The 18321-nt window shown below is 39.6% G+C and overlaps 1 protein-coding gene across 16 annotated transcripts in view; it reads right to left on the reverse strand.

Moving 5' to 3' along the window:
• The window catches only part of TRIM2 (tripartite motif containing 2), a 93570-nt gene that overhangs the window by 9635 nt on the left and 65614 nt on the right, over positions 1–18321 (reverse strand). For 14 of the 16 annotated variants that reach the window (XM_027676905.1, XM_027676897.1, XM_027676895.1 and 11 more), the window contains 4 exons: positions 17237–17960; positions 9043–9146; positions 7661–7828; positions 863–1043 (listed from right to left, as the gene is read on the reverse strand). In XM_027676905.1, coding sequence (XP_027532706.1) covers positions 863–1043; positions 7661–7828; positions 9043–9146; positions 17237–17960 — 1177 coding nt within the window. The remainder of the gene's footprint in view (positions 1–862; positions 1044–7660; positions 7829–9042; positions 9147–17236; positions 17961–18321) is intronic. The other 2 variants (XM_027676908.1, XM_027676909.1) reach the window with 1 other exon arrangement.

Here is an 18321-nt window from a genome sequence, read left to right on the forward strand (position 1 = left end):
CTTATATTCAGGAAGTGTTCTTATAGATTTTAAAATGAAAGAAATTCAAAATACCCAGAAAATCTAGCTGTGTTAGAGCCAAAGTGCTCATAAATTATATATATTATGCCATAAGACATTGCAAGAAATATGAAGATAAAAACAGTTATACCACTGCTATATGCCTCTCTTATACTGTGAACTAGTCAGAACATCAGACCAATCAGACTACATAGTCAAAGTGACTCAACACCTGCAAAGTGACCTGCATATGTAATTTGGCATCCTCATTTCAAATTTTGAAAGAACAGCTTCTCACTTAAAATACATCAATTGTTGGGGTTTTTTTAAAACTTAATTGCATGTTCTACTCGAAAGACACCATGTGCAAGCAGTCAGTTAAGTGGCAATTTCCCCAAAGTCACATCGGCCGTTGCATAACTGTGTCTTCCTGATCTCAATCTTAACACTATCCCGTTACACTCATTTTCTAATGAGTGGGAAGCTACCACTTGGGGCATTGGTCTATGTGTATCTGATCATTGGAAATACAAAGCACAGTGCTTGAGCTGATTACCATGAACAGCTTAGTGTGGGCATTACTAAGCACTTATAAAATGCTAGTTAAGATCAGTCTTTCTTGGATCACTGATCTGAAATGCTTCCAGGCACAGAGAGGTAGATAAAACAATCTGGTTACAGCTGCATTTGCAGAACAGATGTTGCAGTCTTTCTGACCAATGAAACAAATGGTGAATAGGAGCTGTATGTTTAGGAGAACCTCTCCCCAGAGGATAAATGAGTAGGATATAGCATCTTCAACATGCTCAAACATCATGCAAATGTGAGCAGAAGAGGCAAGAAAAGGGGATTTACATATTACCATCAAGTGTACCTGCAAACTGCTTGTCACCATTTCCTCGACTACCAAACCTGGTGACTATTTTCCCATTTGGCTGGAAGATGAAGACACAGCATGCTTTATTGTCCACTACAATGATGTGTCCGTTACGATCCACTGAAACACCTTTAGGGCCCATGAGCTTTCCAGACCCAATTTTGGCCTAAAAGGGAAAATACAAAACAGGAGAATATATTGGCATGGTAGAAATTAGTTAGTACATTTTGAAGATTGTATTACAGGCACACAGCAGGATGGAGAGGCATTTTTGTCATTAACAGTTGGAAGCAATTGTTTTTATCAGTTCTTACTGTGTACTTCATAATTTTTTCTTCAGCTGAAATAAAGACTGCTTTATATATGTCTTTTCTAGAGTGAAAAATTTGCCACCTCAGCAACTGAGTCCAAATATACAACTCAAAAGAAACACAATCATGTGTGTCTTGACAAACTACAGCATCTGTCAAGAAATGTCTGTATATCCAGCATTAGGGTACCAGCAGGATAGGCAGACAATCAGAAAAGACTTCTGCCTCCTATTGCATTCTATTCCCAAGTCCAACAACCACCTGATTACGGACAGGGAAATATGCCTCCGTCATTGCCTGCATTCAAAGCAGTCAGAGTTCACTCTTAGAGCATCAGAGGTGGGTGGGATGTAGGCTATGATGTCCTCTCTTCCCTTTCTTGGGTTCATGAGACACCAGCACCTTCTGAGTGCTCTAGGAAAGAATTTGAGCAGAGCTAAATCTCAGGCTAACCTCTCTATCTTCCACCAGATCCGCATCAGATTGCTTCACTTTCTGCTTAGACACATGAAGTGTCAGCTGAAAACTGCAAAGGAGAGAGGATCATGCTGCCAAACAGCAAATGAATTCATCTTTGAAACACTAAACAAATCAAACCTTGCTCTTGTCATAGGTAAATAAAATAATTTCCATCATTTTAAATAGGCCTTGTGACTACCAAAACCATCTGCCAGCATAACCAGCAACAAATATTGTATACAATATTTCAGTGGAAAAATGTTCAGTGGAGATGAGATGGATCTCACACAGAGTAAATTATTTGGAAAGGTTAGAGAGCTGTCAAATCAGAAAATGTTAGAACCAATTTTCAGTAGGATCAAAAAGAAGGGGATCTAAGAAGAGGATCTAAGCAACAGAGCAAACAGAAATTGAGACAAAGCCTTCAAAGAATCCATGAACTATCTGGGCGTCTACCCAAGAAGATTCTAGGATTACCTCACAACCCATTCCACATTTTTCACCATTCTGCTCTTCTTTTAGGCAGCGATTCTATAAACTGTTTTAATCTACATAAAATCAGTTGAGTTTTGACCTTTCAGTTAAAAAAGGTTGTTCGGGTTGGAATGGAGCAACTTGTGTCCTGCTTTTGTTTGTTTTTTTTTTTTAATTGATACACAGATTTGGAAATCTGTGGTTGGTTTCAAAAGTCTGGTCTCTTGCCAGCATCTTTACTGTACTGGACAGACAATCCACCAAACAGGCTGTGCTGAAATTATGGATTCCAGAACTTTCAGATCCTGTAGTAGTTTGTGAGAGACATGACCTACAAAGTGAGGTCCATATCTTGGTGAAGAATATACTTTTCTGTTTCTATTGGAATTTAAATTAAATAGATACTAAGATACTCATCTTATTTATGAAACAAGGCCATTTTTCACCTCATTGCCTTTGCAGAGTGGGATGGATCACTACATAGAACAAACAATGCATAGAATTACAGAATCACTTAGGTTGGAAAGAACCTCTGAGTCGAAGCATTAACCTAACACTGCCATGTTCACCATTAAACCACATCTACTTCTGACTTCTCTGCCCCTCTCCTCTACCTCCTGCAAGTTGTGAATAGTACTGGAACCTATCAAGGTGGGACAGATTGCAAGGCATGAAGAATATCTATTACCTAATTCATTTCTCTACTACCCTTAGTAAGTCCCATGCTCCTACTCCATGGTACATTCTCCTAGGTGGGATTGCAGGTAAAAGTAGGAACTGTCCTAAAATAAAACCATCTGGGCTCCCTGAGGATGTCTGGTACTAAGTCACTACACAACCTCTTTCAGTCTCAAATAAAGAAAACTCCAGGGAGTAAATCTTGCAGCTTCAAGACTATGATTAGCCAACAAGCAATGATCATGAGTCTGTTTTATGTTCAAGTACGTACACTGTTATAAATTGCTAAATATTTAGGCAAAATCCACCTAGCTGAATCATGCTAAAATATTCCCAGGAAAAACTATTAAAAATTACTTTCTGTTCACCAGGGGAAATATACCAGCAGACCTACAAAATGTATTCAGGTTTGCATAACAACAAAGTAGCAAAAACATGAATCAAATGCAAATCAGTAGATTTATTTCCTTTGGGGTGATTAAATCATATTCCCTTCTTTCCTCTGGGATGTCCGTGTGTTTGTCTGCTTGTACATTGCACCACCTCCTTACCATCTTTCCAGGATTCCTATGGAAAAATAACTCAGACTTGTGAGTACAGTGACTTCCTGCCCATATAAACACATATGGAAAAATAAAATGAATAAATCACATACTACATTAATGGGCACTCAGTGCTGAGAAGAGTAATAAAAATCACTGTTCTTGGACCAGGATTTAAAATATAATTTGCAGGCAGCAATAAAGTATATCCAGCTAGAGTTTGCAGTGCCTTTTACTAAAAATCTCTGTTTCCAGTTTAGATCAAAATATGCTGATGACACATTACTGGGTCTGGCTGAACATATTCTTTGTATATTTTTATGTCAGAAAGTTTCTTAGAATTATAGGTTTGATTATTTAGAACAGAACATTATGAAACCCAGTCACTCCTGTTAAGTGTATGAATGGAAGTATTTTCAGACTTTTCTGCCATTAGAAATGAATACAGTATAATGAATCATGTGAACCCTTAATACAAATAATGTGTTTAATTGAATTCAGTCAAGGACATTATGTCCCTTCTTTTATAGGCTCTTAGGAATTTAGACTGTTTTTCAAATATGTGTTTATAAAGTCATCCTACCAGGCTGGAAAATATTCTAGTGTGGGATATTCCTAGAGGTAAAAAAAAAAATCAGCCAGACTATGTAAAATTTATAAAGACTTTTCCACTGTAGAAGTAAGCATGTTTGGGCTTTAAGGTTAACTCTACCAATCTTCTTGCTGTCTGAAAGGTTCACGATTTTCAGGAATTAATTATAGACTTTCAACATACCATCCTTTCCTGTTTGAGAACTTTCCTAATAAGGAGATAGAGCTTTGTTACAGACTGCAGTATCGCACAATACATGAATTTATCATTCACGTGACCACCATAATTCAACTGTGACCATTTAACCACACTACCTATTCCTATCTGAACATGCAACCAGCTTCAAATAGCTCTTTCTTTAATTCTTCTAATGAGACAAGAAAAAAAAGTCTGACATATAAAATGTTTCCTTTCATCTTTTTCCACTCATCTAAACTTGATCTTGACTTGCAGCCCTGTTTGGTTGATACAGGCTATGTTATACATAACTCTTCAAGACTAGGAGAAAAATAATTCTCTTCTCAGAGGACTAGAAATCATTCTCTTGGCTCTGTTGTCCAGTTCCATCACTAGGTTTGAACACCACACTGGTAAGAAGCTATTGCTTCACCACGTGCTCTCTCTTTAGCCTAAAGATATGTCTGCTGTAACAGTTTTCTCAAGAGATTTCAGAGTATTTGACAGAGGAAGCCAGCACTGCTATATGCCTTCTAGAGGTGAGGAAAACAAAGCACTGAGAAGTGAAACGGAAGATCACTAGTCACCTGTGAGATCTGTGGCATAGCCAGAAATAGAAGCGCCAAATCCTAAGACCCTATCTGAGTCTTTACCACAATAATACAGCCTCTCATTTTAAAAGGCTTGTGTCTTGGTGCAACCTTAGATTAGAGTTTGTCCACCTCTGCATTATGCAAGTTAAAACAGTCTTGACAAAACAGAGGTCTGTCTCTGTTGCTGCCAGCAACTGAGGAAGGTGACACTTTTCTGCCTGGCAGTGGAGGTTGCCGGGGTGAGTCACGCCAGTGCTGTAAGCAGGGAGATGCCTGGGCCTGGCTCCAGGGAAATTTGCCTTCTGGCTCACATGACTATTAAAATGCCACTAAGAGAGAGTAAGTGTAAGTAAATACAGAAGGAAGGGGACAACATCAGAAATGGTAAGATTAAGTTCAAAACAGACCCCTGATAATGCTGAGTTAACAACTAGCAGGCCACCTGCAAAGGTCTTATATAATGACTTGCAGGCACAGTCCTTTGAAGGGAAATGCCATTCTCTCTCTCTCTTTCTCTGTTATTTTAGCAAGTGCTGCCCAATTTAATCTGACAAAGCCCCTGTAAGAATTACCATTGCCAACACACAAGAAATTACGAGGCTTTGCCTAAATTCCCACAGGCTAGATCTGTTATACCTATGTCCTGTGTTTCAAATATATTTTATATAACCCCATCATAGAATATCTTGAGTTTGAAGGGACCCACAAGGACCATTGAGTCCAATTCCTGGCCCTGCACCATGATGCCCAGTACAAGCCCCATCCCTTCCAAGCACCATCTTACAGCCTTGGTGGGCACAACCTCCCAACCCTCTGTGTGTGTCCCCAAGGCTCCTCCAGGCCCTGTGCTCCCCCCACCCCTGTCCCTCAGCACAGCTCACCGACTACACAGTGTGCAGTACAGCATCCCCCTCAACCAGTGCTGCACCAATACAGGATCCACTTCTCCGAAAACAGCTCCTCAGAGTGTGGACCTGGTCCTGATGCCCATCCATGTCTCCATCCTGGTGCTCCCCTTGCCCTGCTCCTGCTCTCCCCACGTACATGCTCTGCCACCTGCCCTGCACCCAGCTCCTGCATAGATATGATTATGCCTATCCTCCACATAAAAAATTTATTTTTTCTCTCATAAATATGGCTTATTGCATTCAATCTAAAAATAGTGTTTTATAACATTGATGCTTCATCTCTCATTTAATCAATCCAATTCCAAGAACTATGAAGTCCAATGCATTAACTTGTATAAACCACACAAATATTGCCAACATTGCATAGCTTTTGCAATCCAACAAATATATTGACTAAAAATAAAGCTAGGCTTCACATCAGAGGAACAACATTAATAATTAATTTTTTATTCAATACCTCTGTCCCTGCTGGTAGTATATCGCACATAGGGTCCTGGCTTCTCCAGAGCTTTTTCCTCCAGAGCTGGCACCATCCAAAATGCTGGATTTACAGCATATCTTGAGAAGGAAGGAAAACAAGCCCTCCATGCTCTGTGTTCAGATCAAGCCAGTTTCACATTAAAGATGTTAATAATTATTTAAAACACATTTGGATATTCAGCATATTTGGATTCTTAACTAAATTACATCTTTCTTTGGGTTTGTTTTGGTGTTTCCATTTCATTCAAGGACTTCAACCAAACCCAAGATTTTCCTGTGTAGCTGCACATTTTCAAAATTAGTTGACAAGGAAAATAACATACTCTCTGCAAATGCAAGTGATTTGTACTTTTTTAACACTTGCATTGCATATTAGTATTATTTTATTTTTGTTTCAAGTCTATACATGATCTGGATACTTTTAAAAGCATAGACATCAGTTTCTCAGATGGAGGTCACTGAGGACTATACAAGCACTATCTCCTATCTGCTGTAGCATTTGTCACTTTGCAAAGACTTTTCAAAGGAAGGCCATTTCTTGGTGCGGACATGAGCAGCTCAGGCTCCGGGTTTTTGCTCATTAGACTGCCAGAAAATTAGCCAATTCTCTCCAAAGTAGGACTGTAGAACTAAGAACTTATGGTGGAAATGTCCCTGCAGATCCATGATCCCAATGACCAGTGAGTACTGCTAACTGCTGGTATAGGTGGCTCTTTCTAGCATCACCACCAGACTTGGTAACATGCATTCAGAGAACAGCATCAAATACAGGCAATGTTTAATTGTCTCTGGAATTACACCTGAACCAAGCAAAATAAATACTGCAGATTGACAATCATAAATGCAGCGTAGTAGCTGCCATCTTAATTTACTCCCATTAAAGGGATCAGAGGTGCTATGACAATAAGAGGTGTGCTTTCCTCAGAATTTCTTATTTCTGAAACTTAAGACATTATTATGGTATTTCAGTTTTTCCAGTCATCACACAATCACACAACCTAAAATATTCCTGTCTATGCTGTAGAACTGGAACAACATCCTGAGCTGCCCTTCCTTGCTTTGATTACCAATAGGATCCTACATGAATTAGACACTTTATTTGCTGATATACATGGAGTGGAGGAATGCATCATCAATCTGCTACCTTCTTTTTCTCCTCCATATGTCAGTGCAGAGCTTCACATACTCCTCATAAGATTTTGTGTTTGTCTGTGTGTACACACATATCTGCACATACCTTTCTGTACAATCAGAGTACTAATGACATGAAGGTTGTTGAGCTAGTCCGACTAGACTTGATGGCACTAACTATCCTCAACCATAAGTTATAGAAAGGAATCCAAGCACCTAGTATGCAGACCTGTAAAGTGGAACATATTGTCTCTACTTGGTATAAGATTAGCATCACAACTGTGATCTCCTCCTATTAATTATACAACATGGTTGTGTCATGGGTTTCCGCATCACAGCAATGGAATTTAGACTAAGTTACATGCAGTCTCTTGAAAAACATTTGCATTCCTTTGGAAGACAGAGAAAGCTCAGGAGAGTTCACATGGTAACTCGTACCTTAAATTTTCCATCTGATGAGAATATGCTAACCCATTTGTTATCATAGTCTGCAATAATGATGTCACCACTGGGATGCACAGCCACTCCTGTTGGCCGCTGCAGCTGGCCAGGAGACCTTCCTCGTATGCCAAAACGGCTTTTGAACTGACCATCATTGGAAAATATCTGTAATAGAAAACATAAGTTTTAAAATTAAGTCTCTGTATTACCATCACATATTTCTTGAAGTTTAGATTTTAAAAGTCACTAATGAACTAATGACTATAGTCAGGAAGAGATCTGGTAACTTGAAGCACTTTTACACAGTCCATATTTGAAAGTGATATGTCTAATTTATAAAGAAGCTTGCACCTGAACCCTGATTTCAAAATAAAGAAATTCTCTGCACTTACATTGCACTGTTTCTTCAGTGACCTCAAAGTACTTTACAAACAGGCTTAGTGAATTAAGCTTCACAATGTCTCTCTCAGCTGGTAGGAAGTGGTATTATACCCATATTAAAAATGAGGAAACTGAGGCACTGAGTGATGGCCACAGCCAAACACTAAGTCTGTAGAAAACATAGGAATAAGTCCACTGGTTGTACCCTCAAGCCAGGTAACTAGACACTGAAATTCCTCTGTAGTGGCTGCAAATTATGAAGCATGAGGGTGCTGATGAATATTTTTCTCTTTGAAAAGGCCTGGAAATGAGTTCTTACAGCATGTGGCTTGCTGGTTCTCACATACTGAAGAACAAGCCACACGCTGCTGCCGTGTTCATTGCTACCACATGGGCAGCCTGAAGAGCGATGACAAATTGTTAATGGTAAAAAAGATACATGGCAAGCAAAAAAAGAAAAAACAGCTTGATTTTCACACAGGTTACGGAAGCCAAGAAATTATGGATGTTAGAAGTGCTACCACAGAAAAGAGTTGATCATGATATCAGACAGAAAAGTCAATTAAGTACACTAAAAGTCATTTGAAAATTACATCTATATGTTTATTCTTCTATTTGTATTTCCTTAAGAAATTATATTTGTGGCACCTTACCCTAGATTTATGTTTGAAAGCATGGGGGATAAAATTTACTATGTAAAATTATATTTACAAAAAAGCGTTTTTTCAGATTATTGCATGACTTTTTTTTTCATTCATTGCCAAACATCATAAGGAAGGGATATAAACGGATATACATACTAGATAGAGTATACATCTGAAAAAGATAGCTGCAGGTCAAGAAGATAGAATGATAATGGATGATAAACAAATTGAGCTTCCCTTGTATTTTCTATATCTGCTTGAATTGTAGAAAATGTGTCTTTCTGGGACTGCAAAAAAGGCAGAGGTGTGGGGGCAGGGAGAAAAAAACCCACTGAAAGTGGCATATCCTCATACCTGCACACACTGGTTGTTACTATCTGCTATTAATATTTTTCCATTTGTAGATGCAGCTACACCTTGAAGATTTGTAAATTCCCCTTTGTTTCTTCCTTTGGTGCCTAAAATTGAACACAAAGCACATAAGAAATCAGGTTAGACAGGACTAATCAGTTAGGACCTAAATGTCAACACATGCAATTATTACTTTCCTGATCTAAAGATTTCTATTTTGAAGAGTTCTTATCACTGCTACAACTTCAAAGAACCATCTCCGTAACAGATCCACAATTCTACCTACAAGAAAGGATTATTCATATTCTTCAGCGTGTATGCCATCAACATAATTACCTCTTGGGCTTTCATAAATCAGTGTTCATAAATTGCCTCTTGCATGAGGGAACTAGTAAAAGTTTTTTTCCTAAGCGATGGACTCTTTTTAAACTGTGGATTTTTATTCAACTGAGAAGGCAATTAAAGGGGTACTACTGTGGGAAAATATAGACAGAGGCTAAGATAAGAACTTGCACAGATTACACAGTTTTGGTACAATTAGCTAAGTCTCTAAAACATATCACTTTGGATGGGGCCACTGCAAGACAGGAAAGTTTCCTATTTACTCATAAACATAACAGTTTTCAGTCATAGGCTTTAAAAATTCCCTTAGCAGGGAAACTCGGATAAAGAATTAGCTGTGAATGGCTGGATCATGTGGGCCAATGAAGACCATCACCTGAAGACTGAGTGCTTCAGCAAAGACCTTAGATTGTTTCATAAAGCAGTGTCCACACTCAGAGGTCTCATTTTAACCCAGGATAAATGCAATAGTGATTTACATAGAACTGTATGTTGTTTCCCCAATGGCTTAAGGTGATAAGGAGTTGTAAAATGTCAACTTTTCACAAAAGTTTGGTAAGTTTAGGTGGCTTATTACTTAGATGTCTGTTCTGAGATGTTCCAAGGAGCATCACAGAGCAAACCGGTATCTTTAAAAGATCAGCCTCAAAATGGCTGGTCCAAAATACACCTGGAACACAGGATATCCAAATCCCTGATTTGTTTGTAAAAGAGGCTCAGGGGTCTTTAGAAAAGATTGCAGTTATGAATGAATGAATTTTGAAACAAACAAAAAAACACAAACCAGCAACCAACTCTATAAGCTGTTCTTTCCAAGACTTGGATGCAGTGCTGATTTTCCTGGTAAAATATTTTTACAAGCATTCACTGGCTGCGTACTAACTGAAAAGCTTGTATTTTATTTTAGTCAGTCCAAAATATCCTGGAGCTCAATGATTAAAACTGTTCTGACTGTGATGCCTAATATAAGACATATATATTAGGTCTAATTTGTATTTGGCTTTCATTAGGGATGTGTATGCTCATAACAACCCTTCTTTCTTCTGTGGTGATAGCTGTAGGATTCATATTTCCTGTCACTGGCTAACAAGTAACATTTAATTTCTCTGTACTTGCTGCTGCAGGAATGTCCCTTTGTTTCAAGATTTATTTTCTTCAACTCCATCTGCTCCATCCTCTAAACAAGGCAAATGCTTCTCAGTTTTTGTACTGCAAGGAGAAACTACGTATTCAGGGAATAGTGAGTTACATACCAATTACATTACCCATTCTTGAGCCATTTCTGTGTATTCTTTTAATAAGCAGTGCCCGAGGGATACATGCAGTAATTTTTTTCCACCATATGCTAATGATAAGTTTCCTTTTTGCCTTTTAGCCAAAGAGAATGGAAGAAAAGGGAGAAACATTCTTTTTACTACTGAGAGTAAAGGGAAAACATTTGTTAAAAAAGAGGATGCATAAGCTAGAGCATCTGGAACCAACTAGCACAAACTTTATGGAATGTATGGTCCTTAGCCTTAGAAAAATGTTCTTGAAAGTCAAGGAATTTCATTTTTAAAGATAAGAGAGACCTATATAAAGAGTTACTGAGTGTTCTTCAGTGGGACCTTGTAAATATACATCAAAGGAAAAACTAAAGAAATTACCCAGGAATGCCACATTCACATTTGATAGTAAGCTTAAGAAATTTAGCAATTTATTAGCATAGTGTGTAGATGAAATTCAGCTCCATGAAATGTCCTTGTACCTAGCACTTTGTAGCTATTAAACCTATCACATAGGTCCTAATTTGCACACAGGTCTTTATACAGTCCCCTCTGCAGTGGCACAAATTTCTCTGCATAAGAAAGCTGAGGTTAGTGAAACACAGCTTATTTCCTAATGTATGTTCAAGAGGAAAACAGATAACTTTGAACTTTCTGTTTTGAATAATTCACTATGCCAGCAAAGATCTGAAGCTAAGAGCAGGCACTTCAGATGATGAGAGGAAAGCTTGTAGTAAAGTATGTCAGCCTCGGAAAAGCAGGCTCCTGCAACTGACTCTGCAACACCAAAGGATGATAGCTCCCCTCTGTAAGCAGAACTAACTTCCTTACGAACATAACTGCTTGAGAGAGAGTCTTCAGAAAATCTTTTACTGCAAGATACTACTCCTCTATATCAGGGCACCCCATGCTTTGTCTTCTCTCTGTTATGGGCAGTCAGCCATCTCTCCTTAGCCTAGGGAGGCACTAACATTTCAATGGCACAGGGCTGGAACCAGTGGAATCCTCATTCCAGTGTTTCCCAAGCAGCCTTGTTAGGAGATGAAAGCGTGCATCTTTCATGCCAGTCATTGCCCAGCCTTATCTCCCTCCTGTTCTGAGCTACTGCAGGGCACAAAGGAGGAAAACACAGATATTTTACTGCAGCTGCTGTGGCAAGCTACTGGGGATTGGGAGAGGACAGCAGAGTTTTCAAAGGGGGAAGGCTGAACAGAGTTATTAGGAAGCAGGACTGTGGCCTGTGGAATAGCTCCTTTTATGCCATTTTTGTATACAGATAATAACCAGATTTGTCTTAGTCCTATCTAACTCCTTCAGGTATTACTGAGCACAGCCTACACAAACCAATAATTTAGCTTTCAACAAAGTAAGTATGCGCTTTTTGCTCAAGACAACCTAGCACACATAAAAAGTTTCATATTTTCAATCTTTTATTCTTGCACACTAGAGACCATATTGAATGTCACCAGAAAGAGGGGTAAAAAATAATCTAAAAGCCCATTAGCATCACAGGAGATATTAAAAATTACATCATGTAACTGCAATAAGATTCTGCTCTGTGAGTGCTGGGAATCTGAACAAACTTGTTGTACAGTGTATATTTTTGATGTGCACAGTAAGAGAAGGAATGGTTTTTGCTTTCTAAGTTTTACTAATATGAATAATAACCTCCTTGCTTGCTTACCTAGATTCCCCAGGTTCCTAAAACACAAAGAAAAAACATGTCCTACCTCCAGCAGGAAGGGAATAGATTCAGAGAGACAAAATAAAACTGCAGAATTATTACAGATTATTGGGAAGACTTTAGAGGTTGTGAGTGGCCATAACCTGTTGTGTACATACCACTTCTTTCCTGCCTACAACACTTCAAATACTTCTTGGACTCTTCCCTATGTGGTACTGAAAAAAAGGATAAAACTAAACAGCATGGAAAGACCTACATACATCCTGCATAGACAAGTGTCAAGAAGTTGTTTTGTTGTTTCCTAGCTTCCTTTATTTTTTCCTCAGAGTGCCAAAAGATATTTAGTCAAATCTTACATATTATGAGGATGTGATGCTCCATCTCATAATAGATACAGCTGAAAACCAAAAGGCTCTGTTGTAAAACTGCACTGAATTGTTAAGGCTATGTGCTTGCTGTAAAAGAAATGTCAGTGTTTCTAATCCAAGTTCCCACATAACTGCAAGTTTTAAAATCAATCAGTCTGTTGGCTGAAGGCACACAGTGTTTGTAACCTTTAAAGAGGAATGAATAATTCAGTAGGAACTCTGGCAGATATGCCCACACAGTATTGGTAGTGAAGATGGTCTGATTTGTATTAATTTGCTTTACACAGCACCTGTCCCTAAAAGCTTGGCCAAGGCCACTTCCAAGACTTGCTTGTGCAGCAGAGCCCCTGTCACCACAGATAGGTATGCACAAACCCAGGGGTTGTGCACCTCAGAAAGAGTTGGTACAGCAGCCAAACCTCGAATAATAAGAATAGAATCCAGGCCAGGTCTCGGTTGTCAGGACATCAGACTCATGCTGGGGATTTTGCCAGCAACTGATGTCAGAGTTGTCCCCCCCCTGTCCAGTACAGGTAATCACTGCAATGTAATGCAATGTAGGCCTGGCCAAACTTCACAGTGGCCATCACAAGCTCATAAAGAGTTCGTGACAAGCATCAGAGGGATTTGAGCTAATAAACTGGAAAAGGAGATCCTATTTTCCCATTACCAGGCATTTCTATTTCTACAGAAATATAAATTCTGTATAGAAAACATCTTGCTATTTCATACTAATTATTAATGGTTTTGTTCCAGAGTTCTGAAACAGAGAATGAAGAACAACTGATTAAAGTGTGTCAGAGGGACCTCTGCACTTCATATATCATACTTCTGTAGTACATGGAATGACTCCACATACATATCCCTTTCTTCTCCAATGCCCTTAGCCAGGCTGTAATTTGGCCAGGACAGGACCTTGTCGGAAAGGTAGAGAAGGGACGGGGAAAGAGGAGGAAGCAGATGCTGCTTGCTACAGGGAGAAGGTTCCTCTGAACCATCCACCCAAGGGGGCTAACTGCAGTTGGAAAAATCCGTATTTTTTTTCAAGGAGATGCGTATCCCTATCTGTCCCCTTATGCATCTTTGTAAAAATGCAACAAGTATATACTTGGAGCCAGCCCTGTTCCTTTCAAAAAGAACAATCCAGTATGGAGTTTCAGGCAGAAGCCTTCAGAGACAATTAAAGAAATGTGTCATGATCAGTGGCACAGAGTCTAGTTGGAGGATTATATCTAGCAGTGTCCTCCAGTATTAACTTATTCATCAGTTGACTTGGATGAAGCAGTAGAGGCTTCCTCAGCAAGTTTGCTGATGAAACAAAGCTAGTAGGAGTGGCTGATATCCCAGAGTGCTGTGCAGCCTTCCAGAAGGTCCTTGACAGGCTTGAGGGATGGGGAGAGAGGAACCATCTGAAATTCAACAAAAGTAAATACAGGGTCCTGCACCTGCGGAGGAATAACCCCAGGCACCAGTACAGGCTGACCTGATGGAAAGCAGCTCTGCAGAGAAGGACCTGGGAATCCTGGTGAACAACAGGCTGTCCATGAGGTAGCAGTGTACCCTTGTGGCCAAGAAGGACAATGGTATGCTGGACTGCATTAGGAAGAGCACCATCACCACTGTGAGGTGATCTTGCCACTCTGCTGAGCCCCAGTGAGGCCACACCTGCAGTGCCGTGTCCAGACTCCTCAGTACAAGAGAAACATGGAGCTCCTGGAGCAGGTCCAGTAGAGGGCTAAAAAGATGATTAAGGGACTAGACCATCTTTCTTATGAGGAAAGGCTTAAAGAGTTTGGGCCTGTTTGGCCTCAAGAAGAGACAACTGAGAGAGGACCTCATCCATGTCTATCAGTATCTGAAGGAAGAGTGTCAAGAGGATGGATCCAGGCTCTTCTTGGTGGTGCCAAGCAACAGGACAAGAGGCAATGGGCAGAAACTGAGGCACAGGAATGCCTTATGCACCTGAACATGAGGAAGAACTTCTTTACTGTGCAGGTAACCAAGCACTGCAACAGGTTGCCCAGAGAGGTTATGCAGTCTCCCTCACTAGAGATATTCAAGAGCCATCTGGACACAATCCTGTGCTATGTGCTCTAGGATGACCCTGCTTGATCATGAGGTTGGACCAGATGACCCACTGTGGTCCCTTCCAACCTTCCCCCTTTTGTAATTCTGCGAAAGACCTGATCAAGAATCCCTTTGCTCCCCCTAAGCCTACTTTCTAAACTGCACTAAAGCTATTATTACATAGGCCTTGTTTTTGAGTTTTTATGTGGAGTAGATTCACAGTAAGGCTCTTATTTGCCTTTAGCATTGATAACAGACCAGATGACGTTCACGCCTAGTAAGGAGGCTGACAGAAGGTACTGTTAAAGGCACTTCTTTTTTTTTACACATTAAATGTACCAGCTAAACTTAGATGCTCAGTTACATGACTGATCAGACAAATAAACACAGTCTGAGGAAAAAGAAAATGGTACTTTCTAGCAAAGGGCCAACTCTCCATCTGGCTGTATCTGATGCTAATCCCAAATATAAATACATGAAGGGAAAAAAGAAGTTAAAGTGGGAAATAGCACCACTACTGCTAAACAGTGTCAAAGAACCCAGTCATGACAATTGCCAGAAGAGAAAAAGTACCAAGGCACAAAGCACGGCAGAGCTAGAACACAAAATGGAGTCCTGGACAGAGCAGCTGATGCCAACTATGTCTCTTAACCCTCCTTTGGAGGACATGGGAGAGATTTACCAAGGAAGGTGGAAGTGGCTGATACTGTGAACATCTCTCACCTCTGCTCAGCATGGGTCTAAGGCACAAAAGCAGGGTAATGAAGAAGAGACTTCCCTCTCACTTTAGTGCTTCCTACCACTTGTAGAGGTAGCAAAAAAACACTGAGTAACAATTATTTTCTAGGTATCATAAGAACATTCTTGTTTTCATTTGTATAGAATAAGGATACGCTGCACAGATATTGCATGGACACACCCTTAGAGATCGCATCTGTTTAAAGTAATAGATTGAGGGTATAAATTATTGAGACAGAAAAAGAGGATGCAAGAAATGCTCTGTTGTCATAAATAATGAGTTACATAAATCTATGAATGTGAAGTCAATAACGTGACCTTAAAATGTCTGAAGAGAACCACATGCCACTTTAAAAGCCATGAATAGCACAGAATTGGCAGAAGATCCAATGCACACTTCCCCATGAAGGAAACATACTAATGTTGTGTTAATGCTATCTCTTGCTAATACTAGCAGGACAACAATCTCCTACTAGGAGCTGATCAATTTACTTGTGCATAAAAGCCCATATATCAGTGCACATACCATAGCATACTCCAAATACTTGGATGACCAGAGGAATATTGCAGGGTGGTTCTCCAACACAGCTGTATGAGCTTCTGGCAGCCCCAATATAAGATTTATCCTGCCCAGTTTAAAATACAGATCCAGATTTGGCTAGGACCATTAGAGGAATTCAACAATGGGTTCAAAATAGAAACAGCTGTGTTGGAAAAGAGTGATAAACTTTACATTACCTCATTAACAAATGAACCAAACCTTAATTTTTCAAAGTGAGCTGAACCAAACGAACTCTTAAATCCATGAAGGAAATCCTTGTGAAAATGTCAGAAGTCTTACCTGTCTCAATAATTTTGCAAATTGTGGAAGAGTATAAAACACTCAATAATATAGCATATTGTGGAAGAGTATAAAACTCTAGAGAATTACAGCTGCAATGGCTTGAGACCTTTCAGATGATGCATACATAAGCCCACAGAAGCCCAGAGGAACATCTCTATCTGTGTAGGGTCAGTGTGCGAAATGAGTGGCTGAAAGCTGAACATGTAATAGGATGAAATATTACTCTCAGCTCAGATTTTCTAAAAAATAGCAATCGATATATCCCAAATGTCGGCACTCTGAGAGGTTTAATCAGGAAAAACTCTGAGACATGCATAGCTCTTGTTCTAATTATTTCATCTTCCTTTTCCAACTGGTGAAGAAAGGGAGGAGATAAAACTCAAAAATAAAGCACATGGTCATGACTGCATCCCAAGAGAAAAAAAAAGGGCACTGCACTTTTTGGAAAATGTTGAAGACTTCTAGAGTTTGTAGTGTATTGGAGAAAATAGCTAAAAAATAAATCTAACAAACAACACCACTACCAACGAAAGCCAAACCAGAACCATACCGCTATTTAGCCAGAAACTGCTCACTAGAAGCAAGGGATACAGAAGCAGAAATTACAAGTTGAAATTACTTTAATCCATACCAAAAGCTTTGTAATAAGAATATTACCAGTTTTTAAAATATCCCAAATCAAATGTATGCATTGCTAAATCCAAATCCCAATTAAATATTTGCTGCAAACATAATTCCAGAAGTGTGGGCTTTCAAAATTTACAAAAGTCAAGAAGCCTAAAGATATCAGGTTGCTCTACTTACACCTTTAACTTTACAGTAATTTAACTTTTTCATCCAGTTTCCCTAAACTATTTTTAAGTATGTCACAGGCAGCAAAATCACCTACCTACTCTGAAGATCAAATCATCTTCAATGGGATTCTCTTTTCTTTTGCCAGTGCTGTACATGCTTGCAGGTCTTTTCACAGCTTTCTGCTTCACATGACCACTGCCAGGAGATTTAACACGCCTCTTAACCCCTTCAGTGGTAGGGGACACATCTGCTGATCTGACCACTTTAAGTTTGAATGGGCTGCCCTTGATATGTTGATCATAAAGTCTCAGAGACAAAGTGAAGTCCCCTTCTTTCTGAACAGTATACAAAAATTCGTAAGTGCCATTTTTGTTGTCAAGTATTTCTCCATCCGCTACACTCCCATCAGGCGTGCTCAGTTCAGCAGTGAGGTAAGCATTCCCAGATTTACAGAGTTCCCCATCTTTGTCCTTGGTTGTGATGGTGACGGACATGGGCTGTCCAATCACTGTCTGCCTCAGTCCCTCACCTGTGGCAACTGTTTCAGAGGCAACGGCATTGGTGGTTAAAATAGTACCCAGGTTGTGAATGGACTTCTTCAGGCCTTCTGTTTCCACTATGAAGTCCAACTGATCATTTTCACGGGGTTGCAGTGGGAAGTCCCGCTCAGCCAGTTCATTCAGCTTGTCGCTCATTTGCTTCTTCACCAGCAGCACTTCGGTTTCAGTGCCATGGTTGAGGGCTTGGGCTGTGAAGTTGCTGCAACTTTTAATGCTTTCTTGCCCTTCAAGTAAGGTATCCAGCTGTGTCTGGAGGACCTGTGTGCATTACCAAACACTAGATTAGCATCATGTTACAAGAACTGTCCTATGAAGATGTAGCATACTTTATATCTGAAGGCCTTTGTAGAACCCAAATTTATAGTGCATTAATTTAGAGTTTAATTTGAACTTCTTAGAAAAAGTACCCAGTAATCCCCAACACATATTTATAATATAATGTTGTAATACAAAAAATGTACCCTAGTACAGGGCTTCACAGATCCACTGTCATACTAGACTGAATTACTGCCCCACCTGTCTTGTCTCTTCTTTTTTTTTTTTAAGAAAAAACCCCAACAACAAATGTAGAAGCTTGAACCCTGCTCCATCTAACTCTCAGCAGTCACAGTTAATGAGA

The sequence above is a fragment of the Neopelma chrysocephalum genome, unplaced genomic scaffold, assembly GCF_003984885.1.
Source record: "Neopelma chrysocephalum unplaced genomic scaffold, ASM398488v2 Primary Assembly neopelma1_42b, whole genome shotgun sequence".
NCBI classification, from domain to species: Eukaryota; Metazoa; Chordata; class Aves; order Passeriformes; family Pipridae; genus Neopelma; species Neopelma chrysocephalum.